Here is a 24,424-nt window from a genome sequence, read left to right on the forward strand (position 1 = left end):
ATTTCCTCTCATTGGACTTCCCAGAAGCTTATTTTATTAGATTCTAATATTCTGGTTTTTTTTTTTTTTTTTTTTTTTTTTTTTTGCTGGGGGCGCGGGGTTGAAGCAAGGTTTCTCCGTGTAGCCCTGGCTATCTGAAAACTTACTTTGTAGACCAGACTGGCCTCAAACTCACAGAGAACCTCCTGCCTCAGCCTTGAGAGTGCTGGGATGAATATTTTTGAAAGGTAACCCTTCAACTTTTCTCTCTTGACTTAAGTACTGTTAACCTCTACATGTGAGATCATTGATTTTTCTCTTTTCTTCCACCAAATTTCTTTAGTAACTGGCCAGTCACGCACGCCTTTAATTCCATCACTCAGGAGGCAGAGGCAGGCGGTTCTCTGTGAGTTTGAGGCCAGCCTGGTCTACAGAGCAGGTTTCAGGACAGGCTCCAAAACTACACAGAGAAACCCTGTCTCAAAAAACAAACAAACTACTACTACTACTAATAATAATAATAATAATAATTCCTATAGTATTGCACTCTTCATTTGCAGTCATCTCTTAACCGTGTCTAGCAGCTTTCTTTACTAGGGGTTCTTCTGTCTTGAGTCCTTAGATTTTTACCTTTATCATTGTTCATTTCTGCAGAAAATGAACAAGTCTGTTCAGCATTTATCTTTTCATTGACATTTTTTCTTGTTTTCTTGCCTTACTGTTGAACAGCAGCCCGCTTACCAGTTTTTCTGCTTTTGTCTCTCATTTCTGCTTATGTGTGTAGGATTGACCTAATGATATTAAAATGCTCTGTTCACTGGAAAGTTTAGAAATGCTGCCTGCCTTTTTCAGTGTCTAATGCTCTGCTTATCTTCCGTGCTCTGTTGTGATCTACTTCCTTCCTCTCCCCAGTGCAGCATGCACACAAACACACGCATACTTTATTTTAGTCACCTTGACTCTTCTGGGTTTTTTTTAACCTTATTATCAAAACTAGGTTAAATAATCTTTCTCCAAGACTTTTAAAATAGATTTTTACCTGTGGCCATTTTCTTTGTAGTTTGTGAATCTCCTTACTTCAGGGTGTAACTACGTCACTCCTTTGTTCATTCACCATAAGACTGGAATGCTGCTTTACTTTGTGTTTTTTTTTTCAACTTGTTTGAAAAGTACTAAGAGTAGATATATTTTTCCTGTTCTGTATGCATATAAAATATATGTAAGTCATGTATTCACCTTTGTATCTACTTGAATTGAAGAATAGATTTGGAGTATATCAAAAGTCACAGTTTGTTAAATAAGATTTTTAACTGTGACAATCAAATTCTTCTTGACTTCTAAACCGCATATCAAGCTTCATAGAACTGAATTGTAAAATGTAGGATGTAAACAGTTCAAAGCTTCATAATTTAGATTTTTCCATATTTCTGTGAATTTACTGACATCTTAATGTTTTTATTTGCCACATTGTTATTCTTTACTGTTAGTAGCAAGACTTCTAGAATATTGATTGCTTATGTAGGAAAATATTTTACTTTTGGCTGTGTTTTTATTAATATGTTAAAACTAGTTAATTACTATTTTTAAAGCTAAGCATAGAAATTGACTTTCTCTTTTAAGGATGGCTCAGGCCTCTCAGGCCCTACGAGATAAACATGGCACGTAAGAATTCTTTGTTTAATCCCCAGACTCCCTTTTTTGGCAGTGGAGGGGCTGTCTCTCCATCACCTTGTTCTTCTCGAGGGCAGTATGAACATTACCATGCCATTTTTGATCAAATGCAGCGACTGAGAGCGGAAGATAATGAAGCGCGATGGAAAGGAGACATATACGGGCGCCAGCTTCCAGAAAGGTACGGCTCTGCTGAAAGGTGCTCTCATGAAGCTGCGGTGCTGTGCTTCAGAGCAAGTAGTGAAAGTCGTTGTGAGTATTTATCGCCAGAGGAGTTCCACTTGAACTTCATCCAGGGTTTCCCAATGGGGCTGCAGGTCATCACCATTTCCCCGATGCTGATGTCATAGAGAAGCTTTGAAAAAATTGAAGGCCATGCCTAAACAAGCCAGTGCAAACAGATCGGATTGTGATGATCCATGCATTCATCCTGTGTGTAATTCTGTCTTTTATCATATCTACACTTGGTGTTTTCTCCAGTGTTTACACAGAACATTTTTTATTCCCTAGATATTATAAATCTTCAGGTGCAAATTTGACCCTTGATTACATTATGACAAATGTGTAGCTGTTCACGTTGGCCTGATTATTGTGGCTTATTTTAATGTTTAGATAGGACATACTGTTCAAAGGAGCATGTGATAACTTTCTGCCAGCATATGGTTATAATAATTTCATCCACTTGCTTTGAATAAATTACAGCATAAATTTAAATAGAATTACACTTTTCATAAAACTCCAAAGCATAGCCGGGCGGTGGTGGCGCATGCCTTTAAATCCCAGCACTCGGGAGGCAGAGGCAGGCGGATCTCTGTGAGTTCGAGGTCAGCCTGGTTGATGTCAGCTAGTTCCAGGACAGGAACCAAAAAGCTACGAAGAAACCCTGTCTCGAAAATCCAAAAAAAAAAAAAAAAAAAAAAAAAAAAAATCCAAAGCATATCTATTTTTTGTCTTTTCCTCATTCCTACCTTCTCTTTATTGTCTTAAGACATTTCCTCTTCACATTCATCTCCATTTATATCTCTTCATGATCCTTTTCATCAGATTTTTTCCATTGAATTAACTTGATGATAATTGGGAATGGCTGTACTTTGTGTAATTTTTTTTCTTCAAGTATGCATATGTGTTTGCTTAGAAATTCCCATTCTATAAAACTTTCTGATGAGTTACAGAAGAGCAGGTCACACGATGAATTTTTAGTTATCCTTTTGAGCATGGCGGTGGTGGCGCACGCCTTTAATCCCAGCACTCGGGAGGCAGAGGCAGGCAGATCTCTATGAGTTTGAGGCCAACTTGGTCTACAAGAGCTAGTTCCAGGACAGGCTCCAAAGCCACAGAGAAACCCTGTCCTTTTCTTGTGATTTTAAAGTGTTAAAGACAAAGTCTTTGATTTGTTTCTTTGTTATAACCTCATATTTAAGGTGGATTTTTTACAGTAAGTAATTGGGCTTTCTTTTGACACCTCCACTCCTGACAGTCTCTGTCACTGGTATTTAAAGGGATTGTTGATGTATTCTGTTTAGTGTGTGTCACTGGTATTTAAAGGGATTGTTGATGTATTCTGGTTAGTGTGTGTCACTGGTATTTAAGGGGATTGTTGATGTATGCTGGTTAGTGTGTGTCACTGGCATTTAAGGGGATTATTAATGTATTCTGGTTAGTGTGTGTCACTGGTATTTAAGGGGATTGTTGATGTATGCTGGTTAGTGTGTGTCACTGGTATTTAAGGGGATTGTTGATGTATTCTGGTTAGTGTGTGCCTCTGGTATTTAAGGGGATTGTTGATGTATTCTGGTTAGTGTGTGTCACTGGTATCTAAGGGGATTGTTGATGTATGCTGGTTAGTGTGTGTCACATCATGTTTTTTCATTCGTGCCATGTTCCTTTCTTCCTTATTTTTGAGTTCTATACTTTGTCTGATTTTTATCGTTTAAACTGAGCATATTTTTGTGAATCCATTCCATTCTTAGTATTTCAATTACAGTCTTCCTTTGTAAACTTTTCCTTAGAGGTTGTCTTAGATTTTGCAATACACAAGTAAGACAAACCCAAGTTCTCTTTTACATTAGGTTTATACATTATAACCTCACAATGCTTCTAATTCCTCCCTGCTATCCGTTATATTATTACTGTCATTTATGCCACTTACATCTCAGTGTGCATGGATATGCATAGACATGTAATAAGCTACCGCTTCATTGCTGTTACTATAGACAAGCTGGTATCTGGTAGGAAAAAGTAAAACAACTTCTCATCTTCACTTCTTCCTTCCTGCATGCTGCTTCTTTACTTCTCTCAGAAGAACTTGGTTTAACATTTCTTGTAAAGCAGCTGTAATGACAACAGCTTTCTTCAGGTTTTGTCTGAGAAAGTCTTTAGCTCACTTCTTGTTACAATAATATTTAGAGTTTAGAGGTTAAGTGGGTATTTTTTTTTCTTTCCGCAGTTGAATATTTTCCTCACTTTATTCTTTGCCTTCTTTGGGGGAATGGTTGAATGTAATTCTTAGATGCTCTTCTGTATGTTTGTGTTTTCCTCTTTTAAGACTTTATCTTTGATTTCCCAAAGCTTGGCTATGGCAGGATTTTCCTGATTGTTTATGTGGGAATTTGCTGCAGCTTGTTCTCAGTTCCCCGGATCTTTGGTGTGATGTTTGACATGAATCCAGGGTCTTCAGAGGCGTTATTGTTTTAAGCAATGTCTGTCTAATGTTCCACAGCATGCATGTTGCACCTTTTGTAATTTTCCACTGTTCTTGTGTTCTCTCTGTGTTTGTATCTCTTTTCTTTTCTCAGTTTATAAATGCTTTTTTACTATACCCTCAAGATTAGAGACTCTTTGTTTAGCCTTGTCCAATCCAGTAATGAGCCCAGCGAGGCAGTCTGCATTTCCACTAGAGTGTATTTGGGTTTGGCCCTTCTATTTGCATTTTTTTCTTGAAATTTTATGCTTCTGTTTACATTGTCATCTGTTCTTGCATGTTATGTACTTTTTCTATTAAAATATGCTTTTAGGAGAAGACAAGCTTTTCTTATGTTTGTTAACTGTTTCTGTCTTCTTTTGCCTAGAATACCTTGCTTCTGTTAACTTTGAATACTTAGAACCTAGTTATTATTATGGCCTTTGTGTAGGTTAGGTAACTAGTTCTGTAAACTAGGAAATAAAAATTAAACGTGAAATTTAATTGAGGATAATTTTGGCATAGAAGCTGACTTTAAAAAATATATTAGCCTATATATTTTGAATATTAAACTGTGGAAAAAGTTGGACCTTATCATCTTAGAGCAGTGGTTCTCAACCTTCCTAATGCTGTGACCCTTTATTTAATACAGTTTCTCATGTTGTGGTGATCCCCAATCTTATAAAACTATTTTCATTGCTACTTCATAATTGTAATATTGCTACTGTTATGAATCATAAAGTAAACATCTGATATGCAGGATATCTGATGTGTACCCCCTGTTAAAGGACCTGTCAACCCCCCCACTATCATAGGGGTCTCAACTCAGAGGTTGAGAACCACTGCATTAGACTATAGATTATACTTTTGAGGGCTAGAGAGCTAGCTCTCAGCCGATAAATACATTTTAGGTAAACTTCATTCATATGTTTGTTATAGTGATATCTGCTCCTGAGTTAAATTATAAAGAATTAACTTTATATAGTAAATTTTCTTTAAACAGGAACACAGAAAACAAGGTTATAAATTATTCTGCTGACAAATGTGACAGACTTGCAGGAATTTAATTGTATTTTCCTTAGCATCAGTGGCTCAGTATTCCTTAATTCAGTTTTAGTAGTGACCTTGTAGGACATAAACTATCAATCATGATGATTGACCATATTAGTAATTTAGTTATTACCAACACTGTGAAACAGATAGTAGTATTCTTGCTACTTTACAGATTAAAAAATTGAGGCAATATATAATTCAGTTTTTGAAAGTCCCATAACTTATCTATTAGTAAAAACAAAGGAGTTGAAACTGAATTCTTCATGTTTGCTTGCACTTTATGGTGTTATTTTTCTCTGCCTTCCTAGTATGACTAGGCTAGTATGACTGTTCTTACATCTATGTCTTAATGACATACCTATTAGCCTCTTGACTATTGGGACCTCAAGTAGAGTACAACTGCCTTTTAAGAAGTGATTTTGTGCCTCTTTACATTTGTGTTTTTAAACTGCTTTACTTTTCTACCCCCTCTCCTGATTCCAGTCCACTAGGTACCTTTAAGTAGAAAGGAAGCTTAGTGAATACTCTTGTTTTCTGTTCCCTGTTATCTTTCTGTCACTGGACTATTGTGTCTGAAAGCAGTGAATCATTTGTTACCTAGACTATTGCCTACTTTATGCTTTTTCACCTCTTGAAGTACTTGTAATCCTTCAAAAATTTTAAATTCCTCCTGTAATAATAAATTTGAGTCATGATTATAATGTATGGTGTTCCCACCACTATCTTGCTGCTGCTACTTCTTGTATTTATAAGAAGAAAAGGAAAGAAAATTACCCACCCCCTTTCTTTTTTGCTACAGGAAATGAAAGGCTTGTCTTAGAATAACTCTCCCAATGAAGAACACCACAGTTTTTCTCTTTCAGCACCATAGCTGTGTTGATGTCCTTATCCCTTTCTGCCACAATTCTTAGCTCTTTTTAACATCTTTGTATGTTGTTATCTAGTCTCTAGTTTCCTCCTATATATCTCTGAGTCGTTACATACAGTTCTACTGTTGGTAATATAGGACAATTCCTGATACTAAGTGCTATACAATATCTTTGCATCTGAATTCCTTTCTTTCTATTTTTTTTTTTTTGGTGTTTGTTTAGTTTTTGTTTTGATACAGGGTGTCTTTGTCACTGTTCTATTGCTATGAAGAGACACTATGACCACACCAGCTCTTATAAAGGAAAACATTTTATTGGGGCTGGCTTACAGTTTCAGAGGTTTAGTCCATTATCATCATGATGGGAAGCATGGTGGCGTGCAGGCAGACATGGTGCTAGAGAAGGAAGCTGAGCGGTCTACATATGGATCCACAGGCAGCAGGAAGAGAGGGAGACACTGTCCTGACTTGGACTTCTGAAACCCCACAGCCCACCCAAGTGACACACTTCCTCCAACAAGGCCCCGGTCTTAATCCTGTCAAATAGTCCTACTCACTCTCTTTGAAACTGTGGGGGCCGTTTTCATTCACATCACCACGCAGGGCCTCTGCATAATCCTGACTGTCTGGGAACTCAACAGAGATCGGCCTGCCTCTGCTTCCTGAGTGCTGGTTTTAAAGGCATGTGCCACTGTGTCTGGCCACTTCATCTGAATTCTTACTAGAGTTTAGTGAAGAGAACGAATAAGTAAATTCTTTTCTCCTTATCCCCATGAGCCTTCTGCAATAGATAGTTTGTGCCCACAATTTAACACTTTTACTTCTTTAAAGAATAAAGATTCTGAGCGCTAATACATAAGAATGTGTGTTATAGATTATTTAGATTATTAATTAACATAGATTATTATTAACATAAGTTACAGAATTACTCAAACTGTGATTTTCATCAGGAAACTTTGTTTTCTGGAACTCTGTTTTAGACATTGTGGTAGTCAGGGCGACTGTCACCGTGATAAACACCATGACCAAAGCAGCTTGGGGAGGAGAGCGCTTGTTCATCTTAACACTTCCACATCACCGCTCTTCATCAAAGGAAGTCAGGAGAGGAGCTCAATCAGGGCAGGAACCTGGGGCAGGAGCTGGTGCAGAGGCCATAGAGGGGTGCTGCTTACCAGCTTGCTCAACCTGCTTTTTTATAGAACCCAGGACTGCCTGCCCAGGGATGGCACCACTCACAAGGGGTTGGGCCCTCCCCCGTCAATCACTAATTAAGAAAATGCCTTGCAGCCTGATCTTATAGAGGCATTTTCTCAACTGAAGCTCCCTCTGTGATGGTTCTAGCCTGTGTCAAGTTGCTATAGAAGCAGCCAGTACGGTCATCGTTACATCTTCAGAGGTTGATATGACAAATAGTTGACACTTAGCAATTCTTTGTTTAATAAATCAGAAGAGAAGAGAAATTATGTTTAAATAATCATTAAAGATTTTAAGTGTGTGTTTGAAAATAGACAGTCATATAAGCCAGCTTATTTAAACCAACTGAGGAAATAGCAGTTGAGTGAAGCTACACTTTTAAATATAAAGTGTCATGTATACATAAGCAGTGTGCAAATCTATAAATCAAGGTTGCTGTCCATATGATCATGTTCTGACGTACTGTGCAGTAATTCTAGTAGGGTATGCTAGTTGGCGTGTTATACTGTCAAACGCTACACAGACCATGTCTTGGAATGACAAACACGCTTTACTTCTGTGAATGTTGAAGTCAAGGCCATCGTGATGCAAAGCAGAGAGATTGGAGGCTTTATCTAATTGCAGGTGGTGGACTATGCTTCCAAGACCCACAGATGATGTGTCCCCGCATGATACTCCATCTACCCTCTTTGAGCTCAGCCTTGTGTAAACAGGGAAGTAGCAGAGCAGGATGCCAGCTTACCTGGATACATGCAGAGACATGCTGAATTCAGACCAGATGCCCCTAATTGATCTCAGTTTTATAGTGCATTATATATGTCTGAGAGAGGATAGCATATGTGTCCTTCAGAGGCATGAACTAATCTCTTGTTATTACAAACCTACTCAAGCTCACATAGCTTTGGATTTCAGAAATGTCATGTGGAACTACAGTAACCATCTGGAAGGAATAGCTGAACATCATAGTAACTGGCTCTTAAAGCAGTTATAGATGTTACCTAACCTACAAAATTCCTGTGATGGAAGTTTAGAGAATTTCTTTTAAATAATAGGTAAAGGACTTTAGACTGCCATCACTCATGGGGATGTAATACAGTACATTTTAGAGGTTTTTTTTTTCAAAGATTTATTTTTAAATGTAGGTGCCTGTGGAAGCCATAAGTATTAGACCCCCTGGAGATGGAATTACTGGTGATTATAAGCCATCTCACATAGAGGCTGGGAATGGAATTTAGGTCTTCTGTAAAAGTAGCAGCCCCAGATTTTAAGTTTTTACAGCTAAATTTCTTATTTAAAATATTTTTATGTGGTATTTTGTAAAAAGTTGTTGATTTAAAAAAAAGTTGAAGAAATGATTATTTGTAGAATGAAAATTAGACGTTTTAAAATGTTACTGGGAACACTAGCAGACAGGACATTATTTCCGGACTTTATTTTTTCAGAGCATAACATTTTCCCTAACAAAAAAGCTACAGGAAGGTTTTTATGCCGTATTAGCCACAGTCTAAGTAAAACCTAGACAATAGCTCGTTTGTCTTTCTATCTCTTCTCCACATTTAACCACCCTTGATGTCGCTATGAATTTCGCGATTACTGGCACTAGATTGTGTGCTTGTGTGTTTGTTTCTACCTGCCATGTTTATCATGATAACTGAACAGCACATAGTAGGTATTCAGTAAATATTTATCACTTTTTAATTTGCAGTCTTTACACAATGTGTTTACATTTTTCTTAATTGTCAGCAAAAGATGCCAAATATTAAAATGTGAAAAAATTAAAGCCAGTAACTGCTGTTACTTTTTAAAAGTAGTAAATGATGCAATTAAGACAATAGACCAACACACACACATACACACTTTTCTTTACAAAGAAAGTGTTTGTTTCTGCTTTCATGTTCTACAAGGAAAAAAGCAAATAATAAGTATAATTTTAATTTGGAAATGAACGCTCAAAATGGTTGACTCTGTGCTTTGTCCAAAACAGGCATAAAGGGCAGCTAGCCTTAGAAAGAGCTAAGCGAGTGGAAGAGTTCCTGCAGCGTAAACGAGAAGCCATGCAGAACAAAGCCCGGGCCGAAGGACATGTGGTATGGTAGCTTTTCTTCAGATGTTGAACATATCAGTGTTGTAAGTAAAAAGAATTATGATGTAGCAGTCTGTGTCTAATAAAAGATATTGAAGGTGTTCAAAAGTAATGTACAGATTATATTTTCATGTGTTTTGCTTACTAACCTGTTTTGTTATGTGTTTTATTGGTATCTTCCATGCCAAAGGTGAAATTACATTATTATTCTACATTTTGTTCTTTAAAAAGGGTAGAAATGTGTATAATAATCCAGATATTTGTTAGTAGAGAAATAAGTTCTTAAGTTGCTAGATTTTTTTTCCCCTTCAAATGCTTTTTGTAAAATACTTTTAAGTAGCAAAGAATTTTAGAAGAAAAAGGGGGGATAAATGTTTGAGTGCAGATATATGAAACTGTATTTGTTGAAAAGCATATCAGAAATAAAACTACTTTAAAATATCCAGTTAAGCCCATTACAAAATTAAGTCATTTATTTGAGAACATATTAAGTCTGAGGTAATCCTCTAAGCAGTTAAAATTCTCAGTAGTTATAGTTGCAGTGTGCCGCAAATGTCTTTTGATCTTTTGTTCATAAAGCAACTGAGAATTGCTTCTGTCACTTCATCTCCCTGTGGAGCCTCCTGTTCATGTAGAATATGCTCAAGATATTTTTGTTGGACTTACCACACATGTATTAAAGACTCCTAATTGGTAACTTTGTAAGTTTATTAAGTTATTCAATATAAGATTTTTTTTCTCTTTGAGATTATATTATAGAAAAATAGTATTGATTGGCTATTGAAGGAGCTGCGGGCTGCGTTCCCGCCACCCAGCTCCCGGCTGCCTGGCTAGCTTATGCCCCCAAATAATGACACACAAACTGTATTCATATAAACACTGCTTGGCCCATTTCTATTAATGTGTGTAGCACCACGAAGTGGTGACTTATCTTGCCTAACCCATATTTAGTAATCTGTGTAGCACCAGTCTTACTGGGAAAGATTCAGCATGTCTCACCTGGCAGCTTGCTCCATCGCGTCTGCCCTGGAGAAGAGCGGCATCATGTCTGTCTCACTTCCTCCCAGCATTCTGTTCTGCCTACTCCACCCACCTAAGGGATGGCCTATCAAATGGGCCAAGGCAGTTTGTTGATTAACCAATGACCTTCCTCTATCAATTGGCCACTCTTTATATGTTTTTAACATATATTCTCCAATTTACTTTCCTAATATCTGAAATGAATTTGTGTTTGTGACACTTCTCTAGATGGGACAAGATGATTTCTTGTCTTCTCCCTGTTAATAGCATTTGAAATAATTTTGATCGCTTATATTTTTTAAAGAGCTTTTAAACTGCTCTGTAGCAGGATCCTCATGCCTGAGTGTTGGGATTATAGGCATGCACCACCTTTCCCAACTCTTGTTGTAGGTTATTATTTACAACAGTTACGGGGAACTGGAGATGGCTTAGCAGTTTAGAGTGCTTGCTGCTCTTGCAGAGGCTCTGAGTTAGGTTCTCAGCACCCACATCAAGGGGCTTACAACCACCTGTAACTACAACTCCGGGGGATCTGACACCTTCTCTGGCTGGCCTCGTCAGTACCTGCACTCACTTGTAAATACCCACAGATAGACAGACAGATACACATACTCATAATTTAAAATAAAAGTTAAAGAATCTTTTAAAAAGTAATAGTTACTAGAACTATCAAGATTTAATGACTTTTCCTCTTACTGTTTGACCTTAATCCTGTAATTCTATCTTCAGTTTATTTTGCTTAATGTTAGAGACTTTCCTCTTGTATTTTGTTTAAAAAGGTACTTTGCAGAATTTGTAGAGAAAAATGTCTTTACTTTTTTCCTTATACTTTAATAATACTTTGTGGTGAATTTAACCTGCGTTTGTAGGTCTGAAAAGAAACATTTTGCCTACCTTTTTTGTCTTTTTGTGCACATGTATGTGTTATGCATGCATTACCATAGGTATGGGAACACATGTGCATCTGGCTGTGTTATCAGGAATCTTCTGTGGTAACTCTTCTGCCTCAGTTTTTGAAGGAGGATTTTCATCAAGCCCAGAGTTTACCAATATGTCTGATCTTGGCAGCCAGCCAGCCTGCTTCAGGGATTCTCCAGTTTGACAGTTGAGCCATCTCCACAGCCTGGAGTTTGCCTTTGCTGGGTGTATTCTATAGGTTGGGGACTGTTTATCTTCTGACAAGATGCTACCCCTCCTTATCTTTTCCTGTGTATATTATATGCCCTTTCCTCTCTGACTCAGGAAAGTTCTTTGTTCCTGGAACTACTTGATTATTAGATAGCTCCCGAGTTTTCTTCCTGGTCATTAGTTTCATGGGTTCAGATTTTTCAGCCACTGTTTTCTTCAAAAAAATTTCTCATTTTCTTCTTTTCTAACCTTTGTATACATACCAGAATGCTGTGACTCTCCACGACTCGTTGATGCTCTTCTTTTTCTCTAAGCTTCGTTCTGGGTGGTTTCCGTTGTCATGTCCTTAAGGACGTTATCTTCTGCTGTGTGTTATACTGCTGCGTTCATCCAGACCTGCTGCTTCTCATCTCCTGTTGTTTTGTTGTTGCAGTACTGGAGATAAGCCCAGGGCTTTATGGATAGGCTATTGCTGTCCTACTGAACTCTACCTCAGCTCACATCTGATAATATTGATTGTGCTAACGTGGCCCTCTGCTCTGGCAGAGCCTGTGGGTACCAATGCTGGGTACAGTGCTGTACTGCTTCCGAGGACTTTCCATCTCACAGTCTGATTAAACCGCTGGCTTTATTAGCTGTTGGTCACTCAGGGAGAGACTCTGAAGACCCTCTCCATCTTCTCAGCCTCCCTCTGTGCAGCTTTCTGCTCTCTGACCTAATATCCCATTAGCCTAGCTTGCCCATCTCCAGACAAGGTCTTCTCAACTAGGAGGGACCTCCACCTGTGGTCAGATTTCCTCTCTTGTGCTGCTGCCTAGAAGCTCTGACCAGGCAAGTGGGGCAGTCATGGGGCTCGGACTTATCTCCCTTGCTTTCCATCTCAGAAGGATCTACCCCATGCTGCCTGTTATCCAATATTGGAAACCATGTTTTCTTTTATCTTACCAAAGCTTTTAAAAATTTTTTAGTGTAGATCTAACCCATTGTTCTGTTATGGCTAAAAGCAATTCTTTGACTTAAAAGTTTTATTTCTCATAATTTCATATATATATATATACAATAAAATATAATATATCATAAGTGATATAGCAAAATATGATAAAATATGGTTGTTTCTATTCACCATTACCATATATCTCCCTAACATCCTCTCAACTTTGTCTTTTTTTTTTAAAAAAAAATAATAACCCACTAAATCCAGCTAGTGTGTCCATATGCGAGTGAGTGTGGGGCCCTCTAGTGGAACATGGGAAACCTATCAGCAGCCATATGTCCTCAGCAAAGAGTGATTCTACACTCCCAGTAGATCCTCACTGTGGGTAGGCCTGGACATAAGTACTTCATGCATTGCTTCGTTGGCAAAGGAAAACTCAAGACAGTGGAACATACAGTTCTGTGGCAAGCTTCCTGTTCACTTCTCTAGGCTTACTGTAATAGAAAAGAGAGATGTCAAAATAGTTTGTTGAGGAAAGGAGGTTAATTGGGTTAAAGTTGTACAGCAAGGGCTGTCATTGCTGCGAAGGTTAAAGAGCAACCTCTGAAGTCCTTATTAAAACAACAAGAGAGATGTCTTTAGAGCAAGACCCTACTAATCAACAGGACCAGGGTATAATAATGTGAACCAATTTCAAAAACTTTCCTTTGAAAAGATAGTCCCTTAACAGGGAAATGTTCCAGATATTTCTAATTAATGTTTTCACACTTTGAGTTACACAGGCACTCTGAGGGTGCTTCAGCTACGGGCCATTGAGGTCAGACCACATCTCAGGCTGACAACAAAACCTGTAATTGCCTAATCGATTCCAGGTTTTACAGGCATGCACGATACAAAGCTGAGTACAGCAGACACACAGCCTTGCACAAAGGTTCCAGAAAGCCACTGAGGCTAGGCAGTGTGCAAAAGGGTCAGGTTCGCTGCAGTAAGCTCTTCAGTGGTTTGTAAAGCCCCAAGTTACAGAGGAGACCAGATGATGTGGGAGATGCCATAAACCTGATATGTTTATCATGTCGAACTTGTGTTACTGAAGGAATCGATTCAAGAATGAAGCCCTACATGCTGTTGCAGAAGTATCTTTACTTGGGGGAAGCTACCCTGTTAAAGTCTGATGATCAGAAGCTGTAGGGACAGAACATGGAGCTGTGTTTCAGTCTTACTTTAGTTGGATCTTTCCTTGCTATCACTTTATCTCATGTAGCGTTAACCTTGACACAGCCTAAAATTACATGAAAACGTTTAAATCGAATAATTGTCTTTATCGGGCTGCTCCAAAGGCATGCCTCTGAGGTGACTGCCCTGATTATTAACTGATTTAGGAGGACCCAGTTAGTTGTGGGTGATACCTTTCTAGGCAAGAAGTAATGGGTTGGCAATGGGTTATCTAAGAAAGTTAGCTAGGTTTGAGGCTGGAACCAGCCAGTGGGTGAGCCGGCAAGCAGCATTCCTCCGTGTTTTTTGCTTCAAATCCTTGGATGAGTTCTTAAGCACGACGTCCTTCAGTGATGCACTGGCACATGGAATCCAGATAGACCCTTCCCTCCACTAAGCTGCTTTTCATCAGAGTGTCCCACACTACAACAGAAAGGAAAGTCAGCTCCCTTGCTGTCTGCTGGAATGTGCATTGCACACTGGACTTATGTAAGTTTGCTTTGAGTCTCAGGTCAGACTTTTGAAAAGCATCAGAACTGAAGACCACTGCCTGTACTCTCTTGAGTTCCTCCCAGCCTCCTGCTTTCATACTCCTGCCAGAAATGTTCAGAAATCTCTACTCACAGCTTTCTGAGGCTTCTTTAGCCACAGCTACAAACCCTTTCACATTCTTTCCACAAACCAGTTATGAAAGCCTACAAACCGCATGGCCAAGGTTATTGGTGCAACCATCTCATTTCTGGAACTAGTTTTCTGTTTTGTTTTTCTCTCCATTATGACCAAATGCCTGACAAGAATCCACTTCCAGGAGGAGCAATGTATTCTGACTCACGCTGGTGAGAGAGGCAAGTGATAGCTGCTTGCATTTTCAGCAGCCAGGAAGCAGAGAATGAGCCCATCAGTGACTTTTAGGAGTATTAGTTTTTCTGTTAGTGCAGGATGCGTCACTTTTTTAGAACCTAGGTCTGTATATGTATAAAACCGTCTTACAAAGATGTGATTGTGTGAAAAATTTTTATTTTTCTTCATGTTTGGATAGATGTGTCATATTATTTTAATGATTGACTAATTTGACAATGCTATTTTTATTTTTAAGCAGTTCGGGAGTAGTAGAAATATAAAAATTGAGCAAGTATAATTATTTTTAAACTTTTTATGGCTCCTTTGTGGATTTTACGTGCATCCCAATTCCATTTATCTACCCATTCCTCCATATCCCTTCTCTGTCCTTGCAACCTTCCCCCAAAGTAAAACAAAATCTTTAAAAAAAAAAATCGTCATGGAAGCTATGGTGTGACACAGTGAGTTACACAGTAAACCTTTTAGTCCATTCATCTTTACTTCTAAGCCGGGCGGTGGTGGCGCACGCCTTTAATCCCAGGACTTGGGAGGCAGAGGCAGGCGGATCTTTGTGAGTTCGAGACCAGCCTGGTCTACCAGAGCTAGTTCCAGGATAGGCTCCAAAACCACAGAGAAACCCTGTCTCGAAAAACCATCTTTACTTCTAAGTGTTCATTGCAGTGAGTCCTTGGTCTGGCTGGTTGTCCTTCACTTCTAATAGTGAGCCCTCGCTGGGGCTCCTCTTGGATACCCTGTTGTTATCCTGTGTCATGGAGAACCTGCAGCTTTGAATCTGCAGGACTGGCCCTTCACATGCTCCTGCAGTTCATAGATGGGGTGGATTTGCACTGGGCCAACTCATAGCCCCAGGCCTGGGTAGTAGCTGGATGGGTCAGCCCACCAGCTCCCCTCATTCTCACCACCAGGGTGAACTCTTCAGAACTTCCCTGGCTAGCTCTCTCATTGGAGCAAGCAGCAAGGGGTGGAACCAGTTTCCCAGCTCTGGGGCTGGCCCATACCACCAGGGCCAGCTCTACTGTGAAGCCAAGCAAATGGCAGGAACTGCTCTCCTAAGTGCTGAAGTCCTTAATGGGGACAGGGCTAGCTCTCCCTGCTCTCATGACCTCAGGATGACCTCAGGGATAGTTTTCCCACCTGCCACAGGTAGCAAGGGGCTGGGGGCATCTTTCCCTAGTCCAGTATAATCTATCTGTGTAATTATTTTTAATCAAGTGTTAGACGAGAATATGTTCACTAGTGTATTAGGCAGAATTACCCAGCAAAGCATATAGAAACACTAGAGTATAGTAAGAGAGAATTTGATAGATTGACTTACAGTCACAAAAGTAGAAAATTTCCTGTATGGGAGTTTGTGGGCCAGGGATGCTGGCAATGACACAGTCTAGGCAGCCAGAAACATCCAGACATAAGATGTTATTATGGTAGTCCCCAGTCTCTGGAAGAGACCTGAAAGTCCCCTGGTAAATTAACTAGTTCAAGTGCAAAGACCGAGGAACCTGGACTCTTGAAGTCCAAAGCAAAGCAAAGCAAAGCATGCCTGCTTTAGAATTAAGAGCAGAGAACCAGATTGAGTGGTTCCCCTTTCTTTCTTGGCAGTCTTTTTAGAATTCCCCCTTTGCTCATAATTTTAGACTATATTTGGGGATGATAGATGAGATGAGGTAAAGGAACAATTGTATGGACTTTATTCTTTGTTGTTTTTGTTTGCTTGTGTTTCAAGACAGGATTTCACTGTGTAGCCCTGGCTGTCCTGGAACTCACTCTGTAGACCAGTCTGTCCCTGAATTCACAGAAATTCACCTGACTCTGCTTCCCTGGGACTAAAGGGTGTGCACCACCACTGCCCAGCTACACTTTATTTTTTAATTTTTTGAAATTTTATTTTAAATTTTGTGTGTGTGTGTGTGTGTGTGTGTGTGTGTGCACGTGTGCGCATGTATGCGCACATAGAAATTGGAGGACAACTTTGTAGGGTCAGCTCTATCCACCTTTACTTAGATTTCAGAAATTGAACTCAGGTTGTCAAGGTTGCATAACAAGCGTCTTTACTCACTGAGTCATTTCACCAGCCTGATTATTTTTTTTTATTGAAGCATTAGGCTCCCAGGAAAATAGACCTTTATGGAGATTTTCAATCATATTTATTCTGCCTCCAAATGTGCACAGCCTTCCTTATTACCAACATTCTGTTCCTGGTGGTACATTTGTTAGAACTGAGAAACCTACATGGATACATTATAACCATCGAAGTCTGTGGTTTGTGTTAGGGTTCACCTTGGTGTTGAATATTTGGTTAGGTCTGCACAGATGTAAAATGGCAGGCGACCACCTTGTATTGACACAGAACACTTTCACTGCCTTCAGAGAAGGTGCCTGTGAGTACTGACTTTCTCAAGGATTTCATCTAAGAACATACTACCTAGGTTTCCATGGAAGAGTTTTTTTGGATTGACATATGATATAATTTAATCATAATAAAAGTTACTAAGTATGTCCTGATGAGTAATTGACATGCATATAGTCATGTGTATATTGCTTTATCATGTCACCAAACATTCTACCTTTTCCCAAGTTTCCTTCTGTCCCTTTAGTTTATCACTTCCCTACCGCTGATCTTTTTTCATTCATTATAGTTCTGGAACTCTTTTTTTTTTTTGGACATTTACTTAAAATTCTGAATCATATATTATTCCCAAGAGCTGAGGTTCAAGGTGTGCCACCATATCTATCCTTATTAGTTTTTTTACTCCTGAGTTACATTCTGTGCTATGGGTATACCACAGTTTGAGTATCCATTCCTCTGTAGAGTGGCATTTGAGTTGTTTCTAGTAATATAATATGGTCATCCAGTTTACTCAGTTATAATATGCCCAGGTAATTGACTCACCTGTCTTCCTTTCTGAGTTGGCATGTCTCATGTGTAGCTGAGTTGATATCTATGATTATACCTGTAGACAGCACTGGAGAATATCAAAGCAGTGAAGATTGTGTTTGAACCTGTTACGATTTGTATTTTCAGCATTTTGTTATCTTTTGTGCCCTACTGTTATTATTTGGGGGCCTTATCATACTAATTATGTCCTGTCTCTTTTTAACAATTCTTCTTTAATCATACCTTCCTATAACCTCTAATTATATTTGTTTCTCCCATCATTAAGTATGCTTGTCATAGACTCTTCAAATGTACGATGCTCCATTTGTTTCTAGTTCCTCATCTTTCATTTTAATTCTGAAACAGTTTGTCACTACACCATTATATTGAAAGAAGTCACTAGCGTCTATTCTGTTATATATGTTTTTTTTTCTTATTGATTTCGTTTGTTTGTGGTGTGGGAGGTTGAACCTAGGACTTCTCATGAGCTAAATAAGTGATGGACCATTGAGTGACATTACCAGCCCAAACAAACCATTTGAGATGGTCATCTGACTTGACCGGCCTTTTTACAGCATCTGGACATGAACTTTTTTCCGCATTTTCTGTGGTTTACCCTGAGCTCCTCTGCCTACAATTTCTTAGCATGTCCTTTTATGTAATTGTTGGTCTTTACATGTTAATACTTTGGGGTTTTTGGAACTGTGTCCTTTCTTCCTTCCTTCCTTCCTTCCTTCCTTTCCTTCCTCCTCCTCCTCCTTCCTCTTCCTCTTCCTCTTTCTCTTCCTCTTCTCCTCCTCTATCTTTTAATGGTCTATTTATATAATTATGTAATAACATTCAATGGCAGTATAATTTTTATGTTTGGATTAGTTATGTTCTACCATTTTACGTTTGCTTCGTCTATTTTTCTTCTGCTTCTCTTGCAATATTCCATTTTAATCAATGATATCATTTTGATTGTATCTTTGTGTAACCTTTCAGTAGTAAGTGCCTCAGTGACTAAGAATGTATACTTTCATTTTTTACAGTGCATTTATAAATTATGTTTTATGTGTTAATTCAGTAGTGTGATGGTTAACTTTAGTTGTCAACTTGACACATTTAGAGTCACCTGGGAAGAGACTCTCAATGAGATGTTGTCTGTATTGGGTTGGCCTGTGGGCAGTCTCTGGGAGATTAATTTATGTAATTGATGTGCAAAGACCCCTTGTGGACAGCATCATTCCCCAGTCAGGAATGATGACCTCTATGAGTCTAGCACTTAATGAGCCACAAGAAAGTGGGCATGAGTGTTCTCTCTCTGCTCTTGACTGTGGCTGTGATGTGACTTGCTTCTTCAGGCTTCTGCCATTCTGACCTCTGTGCAGTGCTGGACTGTTCCCTGGAATTTATAAGCTAGAATAAACTTTCTCATTGCATTCCTTTTCATTAGGGTGTATATATATATATATATATATATATATATATATATATTATAGACAAGTGGGAATAGTGGTTCCTTTCCCTTTCCCTTGCAACCAGGAGTGTGTGTGTGTGGCTGGGTATTGAACCCAAGAATTTGGATGTGCTGAACCAACACTATCACTGAACTATACTTTCTCAGCATTTGACGAGCTTCTTATTTTCCTTCTGTCCAAATAATTCCTATTTATTTATTTATTCACTTATATTGACTTGTTTCTTTTTTCTTTCTTTTTATTTAAATTGCTTCTTCTCAGCCTTTTGGCTCAAATCACATGTCCTTTTTTGTTTGTTTTGCAGTGCTAGGTTTCAAACTTGGCGTTATACACATGCAGGCCAAGGGCTATATTGCTCAACTACAGCCTCAACCCTAAAGAAAATTTTTATTATTATTATAACTGTTATTATGAACTTGTATATTTAAAAAATCCCTTAGTAAAATTGGCCATACTAAAAGTCTGTCAGACACAAAAGAATAGCCATAAGAATAGCAATAAGTTGAACAAATGCTCTTGTCATATGATAGGGCATCTCTTGGGTATATTCTCAGGAGTGGTATTGCTGGGTCCAGGGGTAGGTTGATCCCGAATTTCCTGAGAAACCGAAACACTGATTTCCAAAGTGGTTGCACAAGATTGCATTCCCACCAGCAATGGATGAGGGTACCCCTTCCTCCACAGCCTCTCCAGCAAAGGCTATCATTGGAGTTTTTTATTTTAGCCATTCAGATAAAACTGGACTCTCTGAACATGGCGAACAATGAGAGCTGATGAGACGCCAAGGACAATGGCAAGGGGTTTTGATCATACGTAATGTGCTGGCTTTGCGGGAGCCTAGCCAGTTTGGATATTCACCTTCCTAGATATGGACGGAGGGGGGAGGACCTAGGACTTACCACAGGGCAGGGAACCCTGACTGCTCTTTGGACTGGAGAGGGAGGGGAAAAGAGTGGGGGGAGGGGGAGAAGGGTGGGAGGAGGGGGAGAAGGGTGGGAGGAGGGGGAGGAAAATGGGAGGCTGGGAGGAGGTGGAAACTTGTTTTTTTTTCCTCATTTTCTCAATAAAAAAAAGATTAAAAAAAAGAATAGCAATAAGTTTAGCAATGGTTTGTAAATTAGTAGCATTTTAATGAAATGGCCTTGTTCTGTAGACAAGGGGGCTGGTCCTGAGGGAGGCTGCCCAGGGAGCTTGAATCTCAGACATGGACCACTGTATAACCAGCAGTTCCTTCAGATCAATTCTTCTAACTGTAAATTAGCATTATTTATCATATTTGTAGAGGATTTTGCATGAGATTTGGATGGTTTTCCAATATTACTGCCATTGTTTCATAAAAAAAGTACTTTAATCTTTGGCAAGATCTTTAGTTTTGTTTGCTAGTGTTTTGGTTTGTTTCAGGGGGGTAGATTTTGGGTTTGGTTGGTTTGTTTTTTGGCTGGTGGAGGGCAGTACTCGAGACCAAATCTAGGATTTTGCACATGCAATGCAAGTATTCTGCCATCACACTCTATCCTTAGCCCTGGCAGTGGATTTGAAATACGTTCGCGTTGTGTCATCAGGTGTTTAGAACACTGAACTTCTGAGGGATGTCCAGTAGAGACCTGGATGTGATTGTAAAGAGATGGAGCATTAAGGACGGAGGGCTCTCTGGAGACTAATTTCACAGTAGTCACTAATGCATGTTTATAGTGTTTTTCATTTATGTTTTATTTTTGTGATAGTTTTCGCCTCTCAGTTCAACATTAGGACTGCTGAGGTCTCTATTTAACAGTTGCGCTTACATATACTACTGTACAATAATTGGTACTGTTTAAGGTTAACCTTTATTCTTTTTTTTTTTTTAAATATTTATTTATTATGTATACAATATTCTGTCTGTATGCCTGAAGGCCAGAAGAGGGCGCCAGACCTCTTTACAGATGGTTGTGAGCCACCATGTGGTTGCTGGGAATTGAACTCAGGACCTTTGGAAGAGCAGGCAATGCTCTTAACCTTTGAAATCGCTGTTGTTAATATATTTTCCTAAAGAATAACCTTTATTCTTTAACCTTTATTCTTTAGGAAAATATATTAACAACAGCGATTTCAAATTGTACCTAGTAAGTACTTTCCATTAATGCTAATACCTATGATAATTTGAAAATGTAAATAATATTTCCACTGGCTTTTTATTTTATTTTTGTGTATGTGTATGAATGTAGGTCTATACTCAGATCAGAGGACAACTTGGAGTAGTTGGTTCTCACCTGTTATGTCAATAAGGCAGAGCCTCTCTTTTTGTTTTCTATAATTAAACATTAAATGTCTACAAGAGCAGAAAAGTGTTGTATCCAGTAAAAGCACTTCATTTCATAGTCCTGAATTTGGAGCCCAAGTTTCAGGAAGCATTGGTGTTGAGTGAGTAACAGTAACAGCATGCACAGTGCACAGTGCTCTTGTGCTTCCAGAGGTTGCATCATGTGATGTGGCTGAGATTTTGAATTAAGTATTGGCCATGTGTGTTAGAAAATACTGCAAGAGGAAATGTCTAATCTTTTAACTTATCTGGACCACATTGTTATATAAAGCTAATACTTAAAAGCTATGCAATCTGTTTTATAAAACATTGCAGAAAAAATCCCATAATTTCGTAATTTTGTATTGGACTGCATTTATATAACCCACTCTCCTTAAACGCTGTGGATAATTGTATTTTTTTTTTTAATTAGCTCACATATAAACTATGGTATATAGTAGGTTAGAGGAGGTACCAACTTCATGCCTTATGACTGTAGAAACTGAGTCATTACAGAAGTTTTTAAGTCGTTAATGAAGTTAAAACCCAAAGCACTATAATAATTTTTTTGCCCTTAAAAAGATCCAATTCATTTCTAGGTATCTGTGTGCATACTACACATTCACACACACACACACACACACACACACACACACACACACTCTCTTTTATATTCACTGCTGATTTCAAAGACTCTGATGTACATTAGTTATCCGACCTAGATCATACTCTGCTCTCAGGTGTGCCCTGGAAGAAGCCTACAAATGACTAGCCCCGGGCACAAACTGACTCATTCCCAAATACAGCTGATGGAGAAAGTGGGATTATCGTACTAGAAATTATCCACACGCTTCAGCAACACTACCAGTTATCCAATTATGTACTTTCTCTTCCTTCAACATACAATTATGTTTAAAGTTTCTTCAAACTTGAAAGAGTTCTTAATCCACTTTCCCCATCTATTATCTTGTATCAGTGTATGGTAAATGTACTTTTATACTCATTATCTCCATTTTCCTGACTGTCAATCATTTTTTAACCTTCTATAAATCTGGCTTCTAAATCCAGTATAATCTAATTTTTTCTAGACACCAGCAGTGTCAGAAATTATACAAATGGAGCCTTTTGTGCAATCTTTTAACATTTTAAAAATTACTTCTAAATAAACCTACTTCATTTACATATATATGTGTATTTCTCTAATAAATGTAGGAAGTTTACTATGGAAAATTAAAAGAAAAGCATTAAACATTTATGAAGCTAACCTTTGAGAACCTTACATTTTAAAGGAATTATCTCCTAAATAGCCTTTTATTTGTAAGCATGTTTTTATAGAAATGAACATTTCTACAATTCTCATGTTTTCACTTACAGTTATAGTTTCAGCTCCTCCTTATATGCACTAACACACAAGGACAGATTTGTGGAGGTGGGTGAGGTAGCTCCTGATAGAACATTTGTTTGCCACTTCATAAAGGCCAGCATAACTAACATAAATAACCGAGGGATACATGCAATACTACAGGGAGTATAAATTAGCAAATTGCTTTGGAGATTCAGAATTCAAAAGAAATACCTAATATAAGGCAGAAATTGAAGGGCTCAATAATAACTAGGAAAGAGAACTGGAAACATCTGCATTTGGCTGATAGTAGGCAAAAATAAACTCTAGTTTGTTGACTCTAGTGATTGATCATAATCAACTGGACTAAGAATAAGGTCATGTTGTAAAAAGAATGGGAAAGTCAAGTTCAGGAAGCCTTTGAGGTAGTTTTGTTCCATATTAAGTAGTTACTCAAATGGTACTCCAATAAATTCTAACTTTTGTAGTTCGAGAGAAAAAGAATAGGTAATGGGGTATCTGTTGTTGCTCTTGGAGGCAGGGTCTTACTATATTGCAAAGTCTGACTTTGAGAGTTCCTAGACTCAAACAATCTGTCTGCAGTCTCTGTTTTTAAATAATTATAGTTGGACTTAATTAGACGTCTGTTCTCACTGAGTTTACATGCCATCGTGGTCGTAGAAAGTGCCAGGGCTTGTCAGTGTAGTACCTAGAAGTGGCCAGTATTATCCAAAGGAAAGAAATGGCATGTGGATGCCTAGGTGGAAGGGCAATGTAGCCCCACTCATTCCTTAAACTTAGTACATTAAATGACAAACAGGGAATCCTGCAGAACCTGGCATCTCTGTATGGAGGCAGGCCCAGCTCTTCCAGAGGAGGGAAGCCAAGGAACAAGGAGGAAGAGGTATGCTTCCCGCATGCTCATGCCTCCGCCATGCAGCCATTTTTTAGTTCATCACCTTCTTTTCTTGCATGGTTTAAATGCTTAACAATTATTTTAAGATTTTGTAAGTCTATAGGAACCTGTTAATATGTTTTGACTGACATGCTATGTCATAATTTTGCCTCATAACTGTTATAACTCAGCCTTCTGAGTTTCAATTTCTTTTCTTTTGATATAATTTAAAAATTTGTTAATTATAACATATTTCTTTGCAGAAAAAAGCTTTAAATACTTGAAAGCTAATATTTCATTTCATTAACCAAATTTCAGAACTTTTGTTTTTTGTATTCAGATTAACACTTTTCTATATATTAAGATTTTTTTAGCAGTAAAAATATTCATAGATTTCCTTTTAAGTGAATTTTTGTTGTTGTTGTTCCTCTTTTAGGTTTATCTAGCAAGACTGAGGCAAATAAGACTACAAAATTTCAATGAGCGCCAACAGATTAAAGCCAAACTTCGTGGTGAGAATGTAGGTAAAAATCAATTTTTCAAAAATAATTCAGTAATAGATTAACTTTAAACATACCATGTCCATAATATTAAAAGCTAAAATTGTTAAAAGAAAATGAAGGTCAAAGACCAGAAAACTATATGTAGGAATGAAGTAAATCTTAAATACATGATTTCAAATTGGTAAACTGTTTGTTCCATAGGAATTTTAATATAGAACATACCTGATGTGCCTGAAGGAATTAAAGGCCACTTGCATCATTCTTTCCTTGTCTTTTGCTCTGGGGGTTCAGTTGCAGCTCTGGGAGAAAATTGACAGCAGTCAGTGGTTTCATTGCACATGTTGTTGGTCCAGGCAGAGGTGGCACAGAGCCTGGCTGCTGTTTGCTAAGT

General features: G+C 38.3%; 1 protein-coding gene across 9 annotated transcripts in view; it reads left to right on the top strand.

The window, feature by feature from the left end:
- Positions 1-24,424, top strand: part of Nek1 (NIMA related kinase 1) — a 554,120-nt gene that overhangs the window by 48,992 nt on the left and 480,704 nt on the right. For 5 of the 9 annotated variants that reach the window (XM_041673744.1, XM_041673745.1, XM_041673737.1 and 2 more), the window contains 4 exons: positions 1,668-1,831; positions 9,430-9,532; positions 23,456-23,539; positions 23,967-24,050. The exons of 1 other annotated variant lie outside the window; for it this stretch is intronic. In XM_041673744.1, the coding sequence (XP_041529678.1) occupies positions 1,668-1,831; positions 9,430-9,532; positions 23,456-23,539; positions 23,967-24,050 (435 nt within the window). The remainder of the gene's footprint in view (positions 1-1,667; positions 1,832-9,429; positions 9,533-23,455; positions 23,540-23,966; positions 24,051-24,424) is intronic. 3 more of the 9 variants (XM_041673738.1, XM_041673743.1, XM_041673741.1) reach the window with 2 other exon arrangements.

Source organism: Microtus oregoni, unplaced genomic scaffold (genome assembly GCF_018167655.1).
Source record: "Microtus oregoni isolate MIOR12 unplaced genomic scaffold, Mior012 000024F_ref0000369, whole genome shotgun sequence".
Lineage (NCBI taxonomy): Eukaryota > Metazoa > Chordata > Mammalia > Rodentia > Cricetidae > Microtus > Microtus oregoni.